At 42.8% G+C, this 23,174-nt stretch overlaps 1 protein-coding gene across 1 annotated transcript in view; it reads right to left on the minus strand.

Annotated features, from left to right (window-relative positions):
- Positions 1-12,237, minus strand: part of CACNB3 (calcium voltage-gated channel auxiliary subunit beta 3) — a 307,240-nt gene extending 295,003 nt beyond the window's left edge. The window contains exon 1 of the mRNA XM_073663795.1: positions 12,086-12,237. Within this exon, the coding sequence (XP_073519896.1) occupies positions 12,086-12,124 (39 nt within the window). The 5' untranslated portion in view covers positions 12,125-12,237. The remainder of the gene's footprint in view (positions 1-12,085) is intronic.
- Positions 12,238-23,174: the final 10,937 nt, after the last annotated feature.

Genomic DNA, 23,174 nt, shown 5'->3' on the forward strand with positions numbered 1-23,174 from the left:
GACCATGTTCCTGCACAGTCAGACACAGCCATTACATTGCACATAACAGGGACACATTGATAACATTATCTCAGCACAGGAACATTTTTATTTTACTCATTCAATTGTAGAATGTCTATAATTTATAAAGTTGCACCTTAATAAAAAAAACTTGTTATCATCATGAAACCTAGATTTGTAATGAAGGACCAAGCTTAGAAAAAGATGATTTTTCTTGGTCTTGTTTGGGACTTATTTGTGGTTTTGTATGTGTTTGTTTCTATTCTCTTGTTTTGCCATTAGATTGTATGGACTAAACACTCCATTAACCATCTCCCCTGGGCTGTTAAACTTGAATTTACTATCCACTTAACTTTGTGTTCAAATTTAATGACCTAATGATATTTTTAATGTATGAATTAAATTCATGCATATAGAATCTGAGATTAATATTTCTATAAAAAGTCATTTGCCATACATCTATTTTCATTTTACAAACTGCAGTTTTCTGCTTAATTGACAGAATTCCACTGCTCCCATTGCTCCCCATAAATCAATCAGAATTAAAAATTCATATTCCCTTTAATGCATCCAATACCACAACTAAAGAATATTCCTCACATTGCCAGACCAGCAGGAGTTTGTACACAGAAATGTTTATGACACCTAAAAGCTTTCTTGTCTGTAGAGTCCCTGGATAATAAACTCCATTTGCACCAGCTCCCAGCAAAGGTCAATTCTGAGAATGATGTCATTGTGTCGGATTTAGGTTAGATTACACAGTGTTGGAGAACAGCACTGACACAATCACAGCTGAGCAGACTGTTCACTGCAAGAGCAGCCAGAGCCCGCAGTTCTGTCGTGCAACTAATGCCGTGATAAAATATACCTCTGAATGTCTCCATGAATGCAGCTGAAAACCACATTTCATTCTAATAATAACATTACGTGGATGCAATCAATATTAGGAAACATTTAAAAGTGCATGATCCAAGTGACAGTCCTGATATCATACCAGAGGGCCATATATTTGTTGAGGGAACCCTATTGCTGTGGTACTTTTCTACATAGGGCCAAAATGTGGAGCAGGGCAATGCTGTGCATTCTGCTGTTCCTATTTTGCCTGTCCTTTGATGTAATTTAGTAAACCACCAAACCCATATCCAAGACCAGAGTAACTTTGTACTCATCCACTGGAAATAGACTATTAGGCCTCATTTAGACATCCATTTCAGTAGAAAACCTACTCCTAATATCCATTACAGTCTATGGGGCTGTCCGTATGTCTTTGTTTTTTGCAGACTTAACATCTGGAAAAGAAAAACAAAAAAACAACGGAGATATATCTGATTTTGATACAAAACATGGATTAAAATCACACATTCAAGTCTATGAGTCCATGTGTGATATGCAGAAGTAGTGCTGTTGCTTCAGAAGCATCCAGCAACTAATACAAATAACACAAGCACAGGAGATAGGAAGTGTTGTGCTTCAGAAGCATTCAGCAACTAGAGGGGTTAACACAGTCACAGGAGACAGGGAGTGTTTTAGCAGAGCCCCAGGGGGATTGTGCCGAAGAGAAAGGTAGTGTGTTATCTGGATCTGACAGAAGGCAACTGAACAGGATTCAGATCAGGAGAAAAACTAAACACAGGTCAGATAAACTCCATGTACTAAAAGTGCAGAGTAGTATCGGGCAGGAAGATAAGGACTGGAAGGAATTGTGTCACAGGGATCATCTGCCTCATCAAACTCCCCCCTCCATCTCCATGCAGGATAAAGAATGCTGTGTACTATTTTGTCCTTGTGAAGGAAAAGCCTGTGGTTGTGTATGCATAGAAGTGTGCTGCTAAGAGATCTAATCTATGCTGAATTATGCTACTGAAGAGACTGTAATACTGTGAAGACTGCCTTGTGAAGAAACTACTGTATTGTTACTGGAGCCGGTTGCTCAAGAAACTCAGACAGTACTGTAATGAAGATTGTTGCTGTAATATCCCTGAATTGCACTGGCCATGTTTTAGATTAAATTCCACTGTTAAACTGTTGAAAAAGACTCTTGTCAGATGTGTCTGGTCAGCAACTGAATCTATCCTGTGCCTGAGAGAAGCTGCAGCCTATGGTCGCCCTGAGTAACGGTTCCCCCAGGATTCCAAAGAATTCATGAAACTCAACTCGCCCTATCTGAACCTAGCGGCGTGCGTGTAACACATAAATAACTTGGACAGCAGACTGATGGCTTACTAGCTGTATCTTAGTGTCTACCTTTCCTTGACAGTTTGCTAGGCGAAGCTTGGGAAATCTCCACCTTTTTATTTTTTTTTGCATACAAGAAAAGTGATGAAACTCTGATAGTAGAAACTGACAAATACTGATGAAAATCTGCCCCAACACACTGCCAAAAATCACTCCTTTTTTACCTATGGGATAAAATGGATGTCTGAATGAGGCTTTACCTCTAGGAATCTGTGCACAATTCTTTTCTACAGTTATGTTCTTTTGAATAGTCTGTCCCCTATTTTCTATTTTATTGGTACCAGCACTCCTCCCATTTAGTCCAGGTGTTTTTTAAACTATCAGGATGTTGCAAGAGGGCTTCTGCCTATTTTGCTCTCAGCTTTTTGCTCAGACTGTATGGAAGATGAGATTTTCATCTACTCATTAGGTGTTGGTTCTCTGTGGAGGCCACTGTTGCTGTCGTGCTGTGCTTTTGGGGTGGTAGGAAATGGAGCTATGGGGGCTTTGTTTTGCAGCATTGGTGCTGTGGGGCACCTGGGTCACTTCTGCATCTTAAGGACCCACTAAGAGGTTTGCCGTGACGTGGTAGTGGGCTTTATACAGAATGTAAGCTAGAAAACCTCATGTTTAGTTTTGTAAATTTTTGCTTATCCGCAGTAAATCAATTTGTAAGTTTTGGATGCGCAATCCAGTCCGGTTATGTTATTGTGCAGAAGTCTGTATTCCACAATCTATAATTTACATTTAACCACTGAAAAAATAGCCATCAAGGAATAGCCAAATGGCTAGACGGCTAGCCTCTAATGATCTGGATTGGCTTTACCATAATAGTCACACAGTTAGCAGCTTTCCTTCCCCCAAAAATCTCTTTAAGAGTAAATGGAAGGAAAAAATGTAACATGATTGTAAAGATGGTGCCATCCACAATACCTCACTACAATACTTCTACACTGCTCAAAAAAATAAAGGGAACACTCAAATAACACATCCTAGATCTGAATGAATGAAATATTCTCATTGAATACTTTGTTCTGTACAAAGTTGAATGTGCTGACAACAAAATCACACAAAAATCATCAATGGAAATCAAATTTATTAACCAATGGAGGCCTGGATTTGGAGTCACCCCCAAAATTAAAGTGGAAAAACACACTACAGGCTGATCCAACTTTGATGTAATGTCCTTAAAACAAGTCAAAATGAGGCTCAGTATTGTGTGTGGCCTCCACGTGCCTGTATGACCTCCTTACAACGCCTCGGCATGCTCCTGATGAGGTTGCGGATGGTCTCCTGTGGGATCTCCTCCCAGACCTGGACTAAAGCATCCGCCAACTCCTGGACAGTCTGTGATGCATGGATGGATGGAGCGAGACATGATGTCCCAGATGTGCTCAATCGGATTCAGGTCTGGGGAACGGGCGGGCCAGTCCATAGCTTCAATGCCTTCATCTTGCAGGAACTGCTGACACACTCCAGCCACATGAGGTCTGGCATTTTCCTGCATTAGAAGGAACCCAGGGCCAACCGCACCAGCATATGGTCTCACAAGGGGTCTGAGGATCTCATCTCAGTACCTAATGGCAGCCAGGCTACCTCTGGCGAGCACATGGAGGGCTGTGTGGCCCTCCAAAGAAATGCCACCCCACACCATTACTGACCCACTGCCAAACCGGTCATGCTGAAGGATGTTGCAAGCAGCATATTGCTCTCCAAGGCGTCTCCAGACTCTGTCATGTCTGTCACATGTGCTCAGTGTGAACCTGCTTTCATCTGTGAAGAGCACAGGGAGCCAGTGGCGACTTTGCCAATCCTGGTGTTCTGTGGCAAATGCCAAGCGTCCTGCACGGTGTTGGGCTGTGAGCACAACCCCCATCTGTGGACGTCGGGCCCTCATAACACCCTCATGGAGTCGGTTTCTTACCGTTTGCGCAGACACATGCACATTTGTGGCCTGCTGGAGGTCATTTTGCAGGGCTCTGGCAGTGCTCTTCCTGCTCCTCCTTGCACAAAGGCAGAGGTAGCGGTCCTGCTGCTGGGCTGTTGCCCTCCTACGGCCCCCTCCACGTCTCCTGGTGTACTGGCCTGTCTCCTGGTAGTGCCTCCAGCATCTGGACAATACGCTGACGGACACAGTAAACCTTGCCACAGCTCGCATTGATGTGCCATCCTGGATGAGCTGCACTACCTGAGAAACTTCTGTGGGTTTTAGAGTCCGTCTCATGCTACCACGAGTGTGAAAGCACAACCAACATTAAAAAGTGGCGAAAACATCAGCCAGAAAGCATTGGTACTGAGATGTGGTCTGTGGTCCCCACCAGCAGAACCACTCCTTTATTGAATGTGTCTTGATAATTGCCAATAATTTCCATCTATTGTCTATTCCATTTGCACAACAGCATGTGAAATTGATTGTCAATCAGTGTTGCTTCCTAAGTGGACAGTTTGATTTCACAGAAGTTTGATTTACTTGGAGTTATAGTCTGTTGTTTAAGTGTTCCCTTTATTTTTTGAGCAGTGTATAACAATGATAGTCTACAAAATACAGCAAGCTACTGTGGCCCAATAACCTGTTGAGTCACATTTTTCTAATGTTATGACATACATAGCTATTTTCATGCTGCTTTTTACATTTTCTGCTTAAAAACAAATAGAAACAATAGAAACACCTTCTATTACTTATTAGAGACAGAAATAGATGGGCTACTATCCATACTTAAAAAAGAACTATCACCAAGTGCCCTCAAAAAACTCAATGAGGAAATAGATCTGGAAACGCAAAAGTGGGCTGAGGAGTTACAAAAGAACAAAACGAGAAAACTCCACAGAGATATTAATAATCTTAAATCAAATAAAGTTTACAAATGGAGGAACCCACAGAATAGATCACGACTGCAGACTAGGGGTGATTCCTTTTCTAGATATAGATCATCTTCCCTTAGATCTACATCTTCACATGATAATTTGCAATCCACTAGCAAACCTTCTAATTCAGTAGCCACTGGATATACGAATAATACTAATCGTGTTAAAACACGCCAGAATACCAAACGTCAGGGCCAAGGAGGTGGTCAGCCAGAAATGGACGCACAAGGAGGGTTACAGGTGATTCATTTGGCTTCCCGTGTTCTTTCTAAAAATGAACTTGATGTTCTGAGTAGAGGCCTTACTTTCTCACCAACTAACAGGTTCCATTACTTTACAGCTTTGAAGGATCTGCAGCTCTTTTCCCGGAAATTGATTCTTAAAAAACTACATCATAAGAATCATACTACACCTTCACTAGTGAGTCCGGCTGAGAGGGAGGCCATTCAGGTGCTGGAGGACCTCCTCAATGAACAGACATCTGTGTACCCAAAGTGGGTTTCCTCAAAATATTTTACCTAAATCGACACGGTTCCCCCCTCTGTCCTTGAGCCCTGCGGTAGAAATTTTTGCAAAATTGGTGTCCGAAGATTTTAAAAAATTGTCTACATGACGCATTTCTGACAATCTTACATTTGCCCAAAGGACAGCAATTAGGGATTTACAATCCTACCGCGATTTGGTTTTTAAACAGGCGGACAAAGGGGGGAACATTGTCGTGTGGCCGTGCACTCTTTACGAACGTGAGGCCTTCAGACAACTGAGGGACAGAAACACCTATTTGAGGTTGCCCTGCAGCCCTTTGCCCTCCTTCTCGACTGAACTCCAAAATATCCTTGCCAGTGTCTTTGAATCGGGTACTATAACTAAAAAGGTTCTGGACGGACTCACAGTCCGTTTTCCCAAGGTTCCAACATTTTACCTGTTGCCCAAGATCCACAAAGATTCCGCCAACCCACCTGGGCGTCCGATCATGTCGGGGGTTGAGGGCTTATGTGAACCAATCTGCAAATTTATAGACTTCTATCTTAAACCTTTGGTTGAGACCTTGCCCTCATTTATTAAGGACACGACGGACGTCCTCACGAGGTTTGACGGTATCTTTGTGGATAAAAATGTTCTCTTTGTCACCGCTGATGTGGAGACATTATATACTTGTATCGAACACGAGGATGGTTTGGAGGCCATCCACCTCTTCCTGGGTGCCTCCGACCTGGACGGCCCTTTGTGCGGGTTCATTCTCGAGCTGCTGCGCTTCGTACTCACCCACAATTTTTTTACCTTCAAAGATTTATTTTATCTACAGAGGCGCGGCACGGCTATGGGTGCGGCCTGTGCCCCCTCGTATGCCAATCTCTTCCTGGGCTCATGGGAGAAATACATTTTTGGTGGCGAGGGGGAATGGGCCGCTGATCATGTGCAGTGCTGGTACAGATATATTGACAATATTCTATTTCTGTGGAGGGGTACGGCGCAGCAGCTTGGGATTTTAATGGACAGACTTAATAAAAATAATTTAAACATCCGTTTGACTTATAAATATGATTCAATGAAAATTGACTTCTTGGACGTCAGTCTCGAGGTCGACTCCAGGTCGTCTGTCCAGACTGAAGTTTTTAGAAAAACAACAGCAGTTAATGCTCTTATTCATGCTTCGTCTGCCCATGATCCCGCCACTATAAGGGCCGTCCCGGTCAGACAGTTTCTCCGGGTGAGGCGAATTTGTTCCTCCAACCATCTGTTCGAGGCACAGGCAAAGGACCTCCAGACTAGGTTTATACAACGTGGCTATAGCCGACGTGCAATCAGGAGAGGATATGTTAGGGCCAAAACAACTCCAAGATCCAAACTATTATACCAACAAAAAAGAGAGGACACGGGGAACAACAAAATTCGGTTCATTTCCACATTTAACAGCGAGTAGAGGAACATGAGGGCAATTTTAGTGAAACACTGTCCCATCCTTAGTGCTGAACCATCACTGGCTAACTTTTTGGGTGAACGACCCTCTATGACATCCAGAAGGGCTCGCAATTTAAATGATCTCATTGTCAAGAGCCATTACGTCCCTCCCAATAGTTCATTTTTGTCATCCTTTAAACCCACATTGGGGTGTTACCCCAGTGGCCACTGTCTGGCCTGCACGAATGTCCTTCACTGTAACACCTTTGACTCTGCTGGAGGTGACCGACAATTTAAGATCCTACATTGGATCTCATGTAGCAGTAGCAATGTCATCTATTATGCTACATGTGGTTGTCCCCTTATTTACGTGGGACTCACCTCCAGAGAACTCAGAGTCAGGGTCCGCGAACATGTTAGGGACATAAATGCAGCGAGGCATGTGACCGATAACTCGGAATTGAAAACGATTCCTCATCATTTTAAGGATTTTCATAACTGTGATCCTCGATCCCTTATGATTAGAGGTATTGATTTGGTACACTTGGGGACGAGAGGGGCAACATTAAAACATTCCTCGCACAACGCCAAGCACGATGGTTTCTTTAAATAATCTCCTTCGTGGCCTCTCTAAGGTTTTACTCTATTGACCATTTTTTGTTGTTTTCTTTCCCTCTTCCCGTAACTGTTTTTGTCCTCAGTGCTGCTTCTCCCCCCCCATGTCCTTTTTCTTCCATTCCCTTTTATTTTACACTAGATGGTGGCCCGATTCTAACACATCGGGTATTCTAGAATATGTATGCGGCCGACCAGCCGTAACCAGTCAGCAGAGCGGTGTTTAAATTTGGCCGCGACCAATCAGTGAACCATGCTAGTGAGGACCGGGGAGCGGTGCTGCCTGTGCGGGTACTTCCACTGCGAGCAGCCGGTCATCTCCCGGCTGCAGCGCCGCTGACCTCCTTGCGGCTACCGTCGGGAGATCAGCGGCCCTAGCAAAGACATGATACCTCATGTGACCGGTTGCCAGGGATACTTAAAGGTCCTGGAAGGGCGCTGCTATACCTTCCCTTGAGAAAGCAACGCATTGTCAACGCGAAATGCGTGTTGACAAGTTGTTACAGCACCTTTTCATCCCATTGGGGGGTCTCCAGCCCTTGGGTAAGTGTCTCACCACTAGCCCCTTTTTAGTCTCACCTGTAGCACAATTTCTTATGAGGGCTACTACCTGTTGCTCTCTGCTCTTTGCTTTTGACTTTTTGTGGGGTGCTACAGCAGCATTGTCTGCCTCCCCTTTATTAACTCCACTTTTAAAATCTTTAGTGTGCCAGGTGGTCTTATGTGGACATGTGGTTTTGTATACTGTATAATCCCATTCACCTTGCACTTTACCCCCTGGGCTGGTTACTCTGACGGGGTGTCTGCTTCTGTTCTGAACACATCATATATTTTTTATGGACTTTATATGAATTTTTACAGTTTATATATATATTTAATAAAGATTCTTCTTATTTGCATCTAAAAGCTCCTGTTGTCTCCTGTTATTATACCTTCTATTACTTGTATATCCATGATTAGGTAATAACCTCTTTCTCCAATGAGCAGCGATCATGAAAAAATATTTATCTGGTATAGTTAGTACAGGGATTTCTCTTTACGCCCTCAGTGCGCCCTTTTTTCAGTCTCTAAAACACTCTGATTTATATTATGAACGCTTACCTCATTTTAGAGCTAAAAAGGCAGATATTAGGTATGTTGCCCATGATAATGAAAAAAACCAATGTTCGTAATGATATCGTATTTACGGTCTCAGCATCTTGGTGATGCTCATTTTCATGAAAACGTAACATCTCATATCTGCAATTCTTGGCTTTACCAGACCACATGCGGCTTGTGTATCATCTGAACATTACTTCTTATGGACAAGGATTAGGGTTCCTCAAATCACCCAAGTTCCCAAGCTCTAAAAGCACTGGATCATCTGGTACAATGTGCCATCAAGGTCTGGAATCTAGGTCACTTGTGCCATATTTTTTCCATGCAATATCATATGCTAACATACAGGGGCACAAGACGAGGTTTTTAAAAGTAAGAGATCTGCAGCCTTTGAGACTAACCATCTTGTCCAACATCAGAAAACTTGATCAATGCACACCATAACTAGTCCTGGACAGGGAGGAATCCATACAGAAGCAGCTGTAAAAAGGAATTGAGGTTGAAAAATAAATTTCTACCTTCAACTGAATTTTATCTTCCGAATAAAATGATCCTTTGAGCCACTACATAATGAATAAAAGAAAATCAGGCAAGAGGTAAAAATGGAAAAATGAAGGAGTTTTTAAGTGCTGCTAACTCGAATACATCTTCCACCTTCTTGTTTTCGGCATTAATTAAAAAGGAGGCAATGAACTGGACCTGCCTTTCCAGGCACCCCATAAAAGCATCATGATCTGTCCTTGCTTTTGGGTCTAAGATTATTTATTATATATATTGAAGCTCTTTGACTTCCAAGCACAATTATACATAGATATGCTCATCTATATAATATAAATGTATATATATATATATATATATATATATACATACATATATACACACATACAAAATTGCATAAATTGCAATGCAGCATAAAACATTCAATGTTCAGAATTGTTGCCCAATATTTCCTCTGGGAAGGAGGCACTCTGTTAAATTAACTCATTATGGACTGTTAGGTTACAGTATAGTGTTTGGTAAGGTTTGGCAAGGGGTTTGGGAAAGGAAGTTATTCTTATCAGGCGTTCTATAGGTCAGGATGAAATCTGGCAGCGCTATAACTTGAAAGCTTGTGGGCCCTAAAGCAAAATCTCCAACAGGGCCCCCAGTTGTTAAGGGGCTTTAATAATATTATATTTAATAATATTAGTCTTCTAATATGGGCCAAACTGACCATTTGGGGCCCCCTAGGCTCCAGGTCTAGGGTGCATCTGAAACCCCTGTATGCTCTATAGTTACTCTTCTGCCATCTTGTCTTATAGTACCATGGTAGAGGTAAGACCTTGTCAATAGTGCTACGAAACTAATGATGACTGTGTACTTTTGTAGTGAGTTATTAGTCCATTACCTCCACAATGTATGGACTTCTCTATACAACACCGTTCATACAAGTACTACTATATTGGGCAGTAGAAGAGAAAATTCCACACATCCCTCCGTAGGTAATATAAAAAAGTTATTTTATGGTAGATCCATTAAAAAATGACAAAACACATACAGGGGGATATAAAACGGTAATCATAGATGAAGAGCTATGATTAAGAACGGTTTACTGCTCGAAATGCGTCAGTTTTTATATCCCCTTGTATGTGTTTTGCCATTTTTTTAATGGAACTACAATAAAATAACTTTTCTATATTAACTACGGATGGATGCGCGGAATTTCCTCTTCTACTGTCTATTATCGCTGCAAGCTGCCAGTTGAATACTGCACATGCCGTGTTGGATTATTTCAAGCAGATATCTCTATTAGCAACACTGGTGAGCTTCCCACCCTTCCTTTGTTTTTTCATTCATACTACTATATTGCTTTGCCATTAACCCGCCTGGTTCCAGTAAACATATATTAATGAATGTAAACTCCTGACTGATTGATAGAGATGTCCTGATGCACTTTTACCCCATGTTAGTAAATCGCCCTACAGTGCATATTGCCATGCTATTATTACTCTACATGTGCCTCATTTCTTGGAAAACAGTTTGATACTCTGGGGCACATTACTGTCAGAGATGGACAGAAATACCATTGGACAACAGACAAATAACAATCAATATGCCATTAGAAAGGTATCGAGTTACTTTAGATGCATTCCTAAGTAAAAAGATAAAAAATATCGAAGGAGAAATATTGGCAAATAAATTTAGCCAAAGAATTTTATATGCTTGCAGTAAATCAGATCCCCTGCACTTAAAAGCAGGAGTGTTCTGCTATATGATACAGTGATATATGTAGAGAGAGATTGCCTGTTATATGGACATACATATAGTGATGTTATTTCCATGGCTTGAATTTACGATCCTGAATGAACCCATTATTCTTCCCTTGTTAGCAGATCAGACTTTTCTTGGATATTGTAGTATATATGTTACAAAAAGTGAAGTTTGCATAATATTATTTCTTGATTTAATAAACACTTATAATATGGAACAGATGGGCATTAAACTATTTAATGAAGTGACATAAGTAAATGTATCAAGCAGTTCTACATCAAGCAAATTTAAAAAATATATTAAGACAATACATAATTATCTTTGTGACATTATTGGCTATTACCAGCCATTAAATCATATTCTTCAAAGGTCCAGAAAACTGCTTAAACCCCATCACATTTTTTTCTTCAAAAGAATATAATTTCCTTTTCTAGCAGCCTGTGTTCTGTCTAGGGACTGCATAGACAGGATGTTGTAAAACAGCATGTATAGGGGCATACACAGGCAATAGGAAATCCCCAGAAGCCCTCCAGATCATTATCGATCCTTCTGCCTTGGAAAGACAGTGAATCCCATCACATTGAGATAATTTTTCTTCCTGTTTTCCCTTTAATAATATCAATATTTCATAGATATTATTAAACACTGCTTTAACTCATATAATTTATTATAAAATGCTAATTCATAATCTAAAAGTCTTAAAACATTGGTCCACAAGTAGTTAACATAATGAATGTGTGTACAGAATAGAAAAAGAGCTGGAAAATTAGCACATAAATAAACAGAATAAACAGAATATACGATGACTATATAGAATGTTTTGTAGAATAGAATCAAAATAAGAAAAAAATCATATTGCAAAGCTGACGTGTAAATTAGACAAGCAGGATGTAAAGATTAACAGAAAAAAAGTTCAAGTTTCGCAATTCCAGAATTGCCCGTTTTCTCGATTGTCGACCCATGCCCAATGCCAACAAATACATATCTGACTATTCTGCATATATAACATAGAAACTAAGCTAAATTCAGAGTTCATTACTTCCTACAATTCTAAGCCAACACTATTCATTCAAGCAGCTGGTAAATCGTGTTCGACCGTCGTATAACAATCTCATTACAACCCCTAAAAGCAAAGCTTTACCTCGTTTAACAGGAACACACTGGAATTGGAAAGCGACATGCAAGTAGGATGCTTCCTTGCAGAAGGAGAGCAGATGAGGAGCACTTGGCTGCCACAGCTCTCAGATCACACAGAGCTTCTGCAAGCTCAGCCCACAGCATTTTGGTCTTACAGGACTTTAGAGCAGACCTGCCCACATGATTCCAGCATCATCATCACCACACTGTTTTCAATCTATGATGTTTAATGGATGGCACAGTAAAAATCCCTGACTGCCAATGTTTCTGAACTGCAAAGATATTCTAATTTTTTTTAGCTACTTCAAAGCGTATTGTGAAAGGCCTGTACAGCAGGGAGCAGGGGGGATGTGGAGGTAACTCATCTGCTTGATTTAAGTGGAGATGTGTAAGTTGGAGAAGCAGATGAGGTAAATTAGAGATTTCCCTAGAATAGATGTGGCGTGGGAGTGAAAGCCGTTGCTGAAGCAGGAGGAGAATATTAAATGCAAAAAAGGAGATATTAGAAATCATAAACTTTAGATTTTCTGCATCTGTCCCTGGTAGGACGGCAACTGTTTGTATGTGGTATTAGAGCACATGGAGGTCACAAAAGGGGGGACCTGATACCTTCAACAACCATGTGTTAGAGCAGTTCTAACTGTGACTTAAAAGTTTCCAGCAAAGGAGGGAGTGTAGGTGGCACTCTGTGGGGTGGATATCGCTGCTAATGGTGGGCGTGTGACAAATACACTCACCTTCATCTGTGGACCGCAGCACTTTCTCACTCCAGGTCAGGTAACTGATCAGATTTGGATTAATGGATTGCTGGTGCACTGGGATAATATGCGCTCTATCCACCTCATCAGTTTTTCTTGCGGTGGACAGCGCGCGTTATCCCAGCGCACCAGCAATCCATTAAAACTTTCTGGGATTCAGTTTATGGCTGGTTAGAGTACATAGGCATGTGATTTCCAACAGTCTCCAAGGCCTCATGTGTAAAGGCGTAGAGTGCGCAAATTTGTAACATGATAGCAAATAACTGAATATGTAGTTGTGTCATAAGTAAAGACACACCCTGTATCCACCCAGCTTATTCATTCCTCTCAGCAAGTCTTTGTTTCAGTTTGTTATCCTGAGAATTACCACACCCCATCAGATTTGGTATGCCTGAAAACAATCCCTATTTTACTTTAACAAATCAGACTAGATAGCTTAAGTGTTTAATCTTAATACACCTGTTGTCACGGTACTGTTGCAGGATTTCTCAGGGCAAGGGGCTCCTTCCCTATCCCTCACACTAGGGGGCCCACTAGTCTATCCCTGTCACCCAGATTACCCCGGAAGGTGGAGACGCCGGGGTCACGTGCCTTGCTATGCTCCTGACTTACCCTTTTCTGTTCCCTCCCCCACACAGAAGGTGTGAGGCCGAACTGTGTAGGATTACACTAACCAGACAGACAAGGGAAGACAGACAGGGATAAATGAAAACTACAATCATACAAAATACAGTCTCCAATAGGATGAGGATAACCACGCAAACAAACTCCACGCAGAAATCTCCAGAACAGCTCTCCAACCGCAAACTCCAAACAACGAGCAACTCCACCAACTATAAACCAGACAGAAAGAACTATCACTTCCAATTCCAAATGCCAGTGACAAGCATATATACCAGAGGGGAGTGTCCAACACAGAACATCTGAGGCAATCCAAGATGGAGAGCTCCAGGAGATCAACTAAACTGATTAACCCTAGCAATGCCAGAGCAAAGAAAATTTGTACTGTTTAGTATGATGGTGAAGCAGTTCTAACCAGCTCAGGAGTTTGGGTAACCAGACGCCGCAATCTTCTGGCCACTTTGGATGTGCAGCGTGAAAAGATCGGACCAACCTGATTGCATGATTGTCAGATGCTGGTACCTACATTCTCTTCTCAGGACCATAACCCTTCCAGTGTACCAGATACTGAAGAGACCGGCGTACCAAGCAAGAATTGATAATCTTTGCTATCTGGAATTCCAGATTCCCATCAACAATGTCTGGGGAAGGTGGGGGTGGGGATGGTTCAGAGGAAGAAATGTATTTTTTGAGAAGTGATTGGTGAAACACATTAAAAGTGTGTGGCAATGCAAGGGAAAAAGCTACTGGATTGACGGCGACCACAATCTTATAGGGACCGGTGTACCTGGGTCCCAGTTTCCAAGAAGGAACCTTTAACTTAATGCTCTTCGAGGACAACTATACCACATCACCAACACTCAGGTCCAGACCCAACAAACATCTCCGATCAGCCATAATCTTATATTTGGACCCCATCTTCTTCAAATTATCAAGAACACCTTGCCACACTCATGTAATAGACGAAGAAAACCGTTCCTCCTCAGGTACTCCTGAAGTGCGATTCCTATTGAAGGAGCAGGATTGAGGATGAAATCTGTATGCCCCAAAAAACGGGGACTTGCCAGTAGAATCATGACAATGGTTATTCACAGCGAACTCAGCTATAGGTAAACAAGAAACCCAATTCCCTGATTCTCGGACACAAAACACCTAAGATATGTCTCAAGATTCTGGTTCACACATTCAGTTTGCACATTAGACTGTGGATGAAAGGCAGATGAAAATGAAAAATGAGCCTCAAGTGAGCACAAAATGCTTTTCCAAAATTTGGAAATAAATTGCACCCCATGCAATCTTATGTAATTTCTTTAATAAAAATTTGCACCAAAGTTTTGCCATTAGGTAAAGCAGGTAGCACAATGAAATGAATCATCTTGCTGAATCTGTCCACCCTCACCAATATTACAATATTACTTGCAGATACGGGTAGATCAGTGATGAAATCTACCGACAAATGAGTCCAAGGTCTACAGGAAATCGTCAAAGGTTGAAGAGCCCCAAAAAGACAAGTATGTGGGATCTTAGAATGCGCACAAGTACTGCAGGCAACTACATACTCCTGAACATCCTGGTGCACCCCAGACCACCAAAAACGATGAGTAAGAAGATCTGTGGTGGCTTTACTACCATGATGTCCAGCCAAGACGGAATCATGATGTTCACTTAAAATTTTAAGATGGAGGTTCACAGGAACAAGCAGTTTACCTGAATGACAGGCAGCAAGGGCGTCCCCCTTGCTTCTACAACCTCCCTCTCCAGATCAGAAAATATAGTTGCAATAACTACCCCTTTCTCCACTATAGGAACCGGTTCACAATTACCTCCTCCCATGGAAAATGAGATAAGGTATCCGCCAAAATGTTCTTATTCCCCAACCTTACGTCACCAAAAAGTTGATCTTGCCTATCTAGGTGTCAGACGTTTTGCATATTCCAAATACAAATTTTTTTTATGATTGGTGATTACCATGTCCGGATAAACTGCCCCCACCAAAAATGTTGCCACTCCTCAAAAGCCCATTTTATTGCTAAGAGTTCCCTATTACCAATTTTATAGTTTTTCTCGGTGGACGACAGTTTCATTGAAAAGTATGCACATGGATGTCATTTACTTGGAGATAAACCCCGCGTCAATACAGCCTCAACCCCCACTTCTGATGCGTAAACCTCTAAAATGAATGGCTGAATGACGTCAGGCTGTATAAGAATCGGCGCAGAAGCAAAACATGTCTTTAAAGTAGCAAATACCTCACTGGCGGGACTGGATCCTTTAGAAAAGTCTGTCACTTTCCTGGTCATTGTAACATCCCTGGCGGCGTGCTGTCATGGTTTACCACCTCCGACCATGCAAGACCGCCATCTTACCTATCAGTACAGGCTGCACACTTTGCTCCAGTACCTGCTGTGTGCATGTCTCTTGTCTGATTGCTTAGGGCGGCGGCGCGGTTACTGCCTGATTCTTATAGTTACTGTGTGCGCACTCCTAATGCGTCCCCAGCCTATTGTTGTGAGTCACTGGATACTTAAACCCCCTCCACCCAGTAGGAGGTGCCTGAGCAACACTTTCTTCCAGTGTGTTCTGTGCAACTGAGTTGCCAGGTCCTGTTCTGTATCTTGTCTGTTTCTGCCACCCTGGGGGCTATATACCCAGGCCCGTTGCCTGTATCTGTGACATCTAGTCTGTTTTCGCCACCCTGGGGGCTGAGTTCCCAGGCTCGTTCTTGTATCTTGTTCCTGGTTCAGTTCCTGTCTGAACAGTGTCCTAGCCCCTTACTTGTTTGTCTCTATGTTCGTATCTTTCCTTTTCCTGCAGTGTCTGAACCTGCACCTAACTCCAATTCGATGTCTCTGTACTTCTGTTTGTGAGTTTAGTGTCCACTCGCTACTTCATTGTAAGTACCTTGGGTGTATTTGCTCTGCTCTGCTTGTCTACCGCACCTGCGGGTTTTGCTCTGCTCTGCTTGTCTACCGCACTTGCGGGTTTTGCTCTGCTCTGCTCGTCTACCGCACCTGCGGGTTTTGCTCTGCTCTGCTTGTCTACCGCACCTGCGGGTTTTGCTCTGCTCTGCTTGTCTACCGCACCTGCGGGTTTTGCTTTGCTCTGCTTGTCTACCGCACTTGCGGGTTTTGCTCTGCTCTACTTGTCTACCACACCTGTGGGTTTTGCTGTGTTCTGCTTGTCTGCCGCTCTTGCGGCTCTGTTCCTGTATCCCAGTCTGTACTGGTCCCTATCCTGCCTGCGTTCCTACCTGCCAGTGCTCACCTGTCTGTATACCAGCGGTGCCTGCTAGTATCCACCTGTCTGCATACCAGCCGTGCCAGCCAGTACCCACCTGTCTGCATACCAGCCGTGCCTGCCAGTACCCACTTGTCAGTATGCCAGCCTAACCTGCCTGTTCCTGCATTCCCCGGTGTGGGTCAACAGCTGTGACCGGGGTCTGACCTGGAGTAGCACCTGGTCCCTCTGCTCGGTTCCTCCCTGGTTCACGGAGTCGATTGAGCCGCCGTGCGACCTTGGTTGGACCGAGTTGATACTTAGTCACGCCCCTCCAGTCACTCCTCGGTTCATGGTCTAGTGGGATCACTAACCACGCTCACGCCAGTCAGTCCGGGCGTGTGCGTAACAGTCATATCCATCAGAAGTTTGGCCACTAGCGAAAAGTTCTTGATGAACTTATGGTAGTAGTTGGCAAACCCTAAAAACCTTTGTAAAGCTTTTAAGTCTTCAGAACAATCACAATCCAGAACCGCCCAGACTTTTGCCCGGGTTCATGCAAAAACCGGTGGATGATCAATAATAACCCAGAAAAGGGATCTCCTGAACCGAAAACATACATTTCTCTGGTTTGACATATAATTTATTGTCCCTGCGTATTTGTAAGACCTGCCTGATATGTACCTGATGTGACTCGAGGTCTGGCAAATAAATCAATATGTTATCAAGATAGACTACAACAAATCTGCCTGCCAGGTGACAAAAAATGTAATTTCCAAAGTGCTGAAAGACGGCGGGAGCATTAGTCAACCCAAATGGCATAACAAGGTTTTCATAGTGTCCCTCAGGTGTATTCAAAACAGTCTTCCACTCATCCCCCTCCTTTATATGGATGAGATTATATGCCCCCCTGAGATCCAGTTTAGAAAACCATCTTGCCCCGATGATCTGGTTAAAAAGGTCTGAAATGAGAGAATATGGATCTCGGACTGTGATCTGACTTAGTTCAACTGCAACGGGACATGAGGAAGTTCTGATATGAGCCCTAGTCAAACTTTCTGCAATGTAGTCCTTTATGGCCTGCTTCTCTGGACCTGAAATATTAAATAACTTCTCAGCAATTAGATTACCGGCGCAATCATAAGGATGATGAGGAGGGAGTTCTTGACATCAATGTTCCGAGAACACATCCACAAAGTCAGACCCGGTATCAACCCTTGCTAAACGGGTGCCCAAGCAGTGTCCTTGACAGTACTCGCTCCACCTTACTACCTCCACAATCTGTAGTCCACTACGGGATTGTGCAACGTAAGCCAAGGTAGTCCAAGAACCACAGGAGAAGGCAAGCCCTGTAGCAAATAACAATCAATAGATTCCGAATGCATGGCCCCTACCTGGAGACATATCTCTCGAACGACCTTAGTAAATTACCTCTGGATCAAGGATGCAGAGTCTATAGCGATTATGGATATAGGTCTAGACCATTTATGTTGATTGAGACACTGATCCTAGACGAAATGGGCTTCAATCACATTAAACCCCTCCCCACTGTCCAAAAAGGCTGAAATAGCCATCTAACATTTGACAAATTGGATCTGGGCTGGTAAAAAGAATTGTGACCTACCCACAGAGGAAATATGTACACCCGGGTTGCTAACCTCCCCACAATCCAGGCTCGTTAGTTTTCCGGCGGATGTTTGCGGTTATGTATGGATGGGCAAGTACCGACAAAATGACCCTTCACACCACAGAAAAAGCACAATCCCTCTTTGTGCTGAACTGCAGGAGGACCGATAAAATGAGTCATCCCGTCCAACTGAATGGGTTCCTTGGTTGACTCAGCCCTAGGTTTTCCTGACCCCATACCCCCCGAAAATTGGGTGAGATTCTTTATGTCTCTGACGAAGATGGCGGTCCACATGGATAGCCAGAGATATGGTCTCCTCCATGGAAACCGGGGTCTCATACAGGGCAAAAGCATCCATTACTCTCACAGAGAGCCCCTGACAGAACTGGCTACGGAGTGCGTGGTCATTCCACTTAGTATCCATAGACCACCTTCGGAACCCAGAGCAATACTCCTCCCCTGGCCAGTCTCCCTGCTCAAGCCGACGTAATTTAGACTCAGCTATCATAGATATGAGCCTGAAAAAATTGCTCAACCGTCTGAATCAACAGAGTCAGACAGGAGAGAAAATGCCCAGGCTTGGGGGTCACCCTGGAGGAGAGAAATTACGATCCCCATCTGTTGCTCCTCGGTACCTGAGGAGTGAGGACGTAACTTAAAATAGAGTTTGCAGGCCTCCCTGAAAACAATGAACCTATCCCGACCCCCAGAGAACCTATCCGGTAGAGCGATTTTGGGCCCCACCAGAGGTTGCCCGGGAGCCGCGGCGCCTAAGCCTGAAGTGAATGTGTAATGCCAGTGATGCACTACTCTGCCATAGGTCACACACGTGGTGTGCGGGTATTACCTCATCACTAAGGCAGGAATAAAAGTAAAAGAAAATGTAGTTCGTGACACCAGGGTGCACTAGATTAACTTCTGTTTCCTGGTGTGATGATGTGTTGTGCATCCGATAGTCCAGAAAAACAGAGAGGCCAATAGGCTATTGATAAACTTTACTTCTCGCAAACAAATACAGGTAAATCCAGACAGATGATTTAGCAGAGTTTTTATTTCAATGCAGCAAGCACAATTCTGTCAGATAATACTCAGTTTCTTCCTGAAAATGATTGCAATCACAAATTTTTTGGTATTATTATCTTCATTTAAATTGTCTTCAATGAAAAAACACAAAAAGAATTGTCCTAAAGCCAAATTGGATATAATTCCACACCAAACCTAAAAAAGGGGGTGGACAAAAGTATTGGTACTGTTTGAAAAATCATGTGATGCTTCTCTAATTCGTGTAATTAACAGCACCTGTAACTTACCTGTGGCACCTAACAGGTGTTGGCAATAATTAAATCACACTTGCAGCCAGTTAACATGGATTAAAGTTGACTCAACCTCTGTCCTGTGTCCTTGTGTGTACCACATTGAGCATGGAGAAAAGAAAGAAGACCAAAGAACTGTCTGAGGACTTGAGAAACCAAATTGTGAGGAAGCATGAGCAATCTCAAGGTTACAAATCCATCTCCAAAGACCTGAATGTTCCTGTGTCTTCCGTGCGCAGTGTCATCAAGAAGTTTAAAGCCAATGGCACTGTGGCTAACCTCCCTAGATGTGGACGGAAAAGAAAAATTGACGAGAGATTTCAACGCAAGATTGTGCGGATGGTGGATAAAGAACCTCGACTAACATCGAAACAAGTTCAAGCTGCCCTGCAGTCCGAGGGTACAACAGTGTCAACCCGTACTATCCGTCGGCGTCTGAATGAAAAGGGACTGTATGGTAGGATACCCAGGAAGACCCCACTTCTTACCCCGAGACATAAAAAAGCCAGGCTGGAGTTTGCCAAAACTTACCTGAGAAAGCCTAAAACGTTTTGGAAGAATGTTCTCTGGTCAGATGAGACAAAAGTAGAGCTTTTTGGTAAAAAGCATCAACATAGAGTGTACAGGAAAAAAAAAGAGGCATTCAAAGAAAAGAACACGGTCCCTACAGTCAAACATGGCGGAGGTTCCCTGATGTTTTGGGGTTGCTTTGCTGCCTCTGGCACTGGACTGCTTGACCGTGTGCATGGCATTATGAAGTCTGAAGACTACCAACAAATTTTGCAGCATAATGTAGGGCCCAGTGTGAGAAAGCTGGGTCTCCCTCAGAGGTCATGGGTCTTTCAGCAGGACAATGACCCAATCCACACTTCCAAAGGCACTATAAAATGGTTTGAGAGAAAGCACTGGAGACTTCTAAGGTGGCCAGCAATGAGTCCAGACCTGAATCCCATAGAACACCTGTGGAGAGATCTCAAAATGGCAGTTTGGAGAAGGCACCCTTTAAATATCAGGGACCTGGAGCAGTTTGCCAAAGAAGAATGGTCTACAATTCCAGCAGAGCATTGTAAGAAACTCATTGATGGTTACCGGAAGCGGTTGTTCGCAGTTATTTTGGCTAAAGGTTGTGCTACCAAGTATTAGGCTGAGGGTGCCAATACTTTTGTCTAGCCCATTTTTGGAGTTTTGTGTGAAATGATCAATGATTTGGTTTTTGCTTCATTCTCTTTTGTGTTTTTTCCTTGCAAGCAAATTAAATGAAGAGAATAATACCAAAGAATTTGTGATTGCATTTTCAGGAAGAAACTGAGTATTATCAGACAGAATTGCAGGGGTGCCAATACTTTTGGCCACCACTGTATCTTCTGCTTATCTGTACAGTCCTTATCACACAGCTGATTGCATGATTGTGGTCTCTCATACACCATCTGATCTGAGATCTGAGTTTCCATACCTGTTCCTCAGCTTATCACAGGCAAGACCAGACACCACACCATGTCTCCTCCACTCTCCTTCTCCCTGAACACACTGAGCTAAGCTCAGGACCTTGGTCAAATTGTATAACCATGTGACCTTATTACTATATATGGAAAGTAGGGCTAATTCATTAACTCTTGGTAATCTGATAGCAGAACACAATAAGTACATCACTTTATACATATATAAACCATTTTGTGTACTGCATCCTCATGTAAATTATCTGCAAAGGGAAATATAAACATTGTGCAAACATAATGAGGTAGCTGCTGACTCTTAAAGGTACATGCACATACAACTTTGGGGCACTACAAATGGGATCTGCAAAGCAACTGCGTGCAAGTCTGCCACCTCCAGGCTGAGTTATTGTAACTACCCTACCAGAGCAACCAATCAAAAAATGTCCAGTTTAGTATCATTATATGGCAGTTCAATATACAATATAATAACCTTTTTCTGGGTTATAATAATTAGAGATCTATAATTAGTATTAAAAATTGAAATAACCTTTATTCAGCATATTTAAAAACATGCAATAAAACAGAGATGCCTCTAAGGTACACGTGAGATAACTGAAGTAGAGGTAGTTTTAAAAACAGGAGATCAGCAGCAGAGAGACCAAGATGGGTCCTCACTTCCTGTCATCTGTTTTAGCATCTCTGCTGCTAGAAAAGGATTACACTTGCCAGAAGACAAGCGACAGTAAGTTAGCCAGAATGGAGACACCTAGTAGTTGGCAATTTGAAGTAATTTTTCTGGGGTAAGACATAATTTTCTATTCTGCAGATTGTCTATTTAGCACTTTATCTATCATATGAGATGAAGCCAAAACACTATTTTTTTTAAAGAAGCACCAATTCCTCATTATGGCCTTACACTGTGTGCAGAATTATTAGGCAAATGAGTATTTTGATCACATGATACTTTTTATACATGTTGTCCTACTCCAAGCTATATAGGCTTGAGAGCCAACTTCCAATTAAGTAAATCTGGTGATGTACATCTCTGTAATGAGGAGGGGTGTTGACTAATGACATCAACACCCTATATAAGGTGTGCTTAATTATTAGGCAACTTCCTTTCCTTTGGCAAAATGGGTCAGAAGAGAGATTTGATGGGCTCTGAAAAGTCCAAAATTGTGAGATGTCTTGCAGAGGGATGCAGCAGTCTTGAAATTTCCAAACTTTTGAAGCGTGATCACCGAACAATCAAGCATTTCATGCAAATAGCCAACAGGGTCGCAAGAAGCATGTTGGCCAAAAAAGGCGCAAAATAACTGCCCATGAATTGAGGAAACTCAAGCGTGAAGCTGCCAAGATGCCATTCGCCGCCAGTTTTGCCTTATTTCAGAGCTGCAACGTTACTGGAGTATCAAAAAGCACAAGGTGTGCGATACTCAGGGACATGGCCAAGGTAAGGAAGGCTGAAAAACGACCACCTTTGAACAAGAAACATAAGATAAAATGTCAAGAATGGGCCAAGAAATATCTTAAGACTGATTTTTCAAAGGTTTTATGGACTGATGAAATGAGAGTGACTCTTTATGGGCCAGATGGATGGGCCAGAGGCTGGATCAGTAAAGGGCAAAGAGCTCCACTCCGACTCAGACGCCAGCAAGGTGGAGGTGAGGTACTGGTATGGGCTGGTATCATCAGAGGTGAACTTGTGGGACCTTTTCGGGTTGAGGATGGAGTGAAGCTCAACTCCCAGACCTACTGCCAGTTTCTGGAAGACAATTTCTTCAAGCAGTGGTACAGGAAGAAGTCGGTATCGTTCAAGAAAAACATGATTTTCATGCAGGACAATGCTCCATCACATGCATCCAACTACTCCACAGCGTGGCTGGCCAGTAAAGGTCTAAAAGAAGAAAAAATAATGACATGGCCCCCTTGTTCACCTGATCTGAACCCTATAGAGAACCTGTGGTCCATCATAAAATGTGAGATCTACAGGGAGGGAAAACAGTACACCTCTCGGAACAGTATCTGGGAGGCTCTGGTGGCTGCTGCACGCAATGTTGATCGAAAACAGATCAAGCAACTGACAGAATCTATGGATGGAAGGCTGTTGAGTGTCATCATA

Source organism: Phyllobates terribilis, unplaced genomic scaffold (assembly GCF_046119375.1).
Source record: "Phyllobates terribilis strain yellow unplaced genomic scaffold, ASM4611937v1 Scaffold_2__4_contigs__length_985480577, whole genome shotgun sequence".
NCBI lineage: Eukaryota > Metazoa > Chordata > Amphibia > Anura > Dendrobatidae > Phyllobates > Phyllobates terribilis.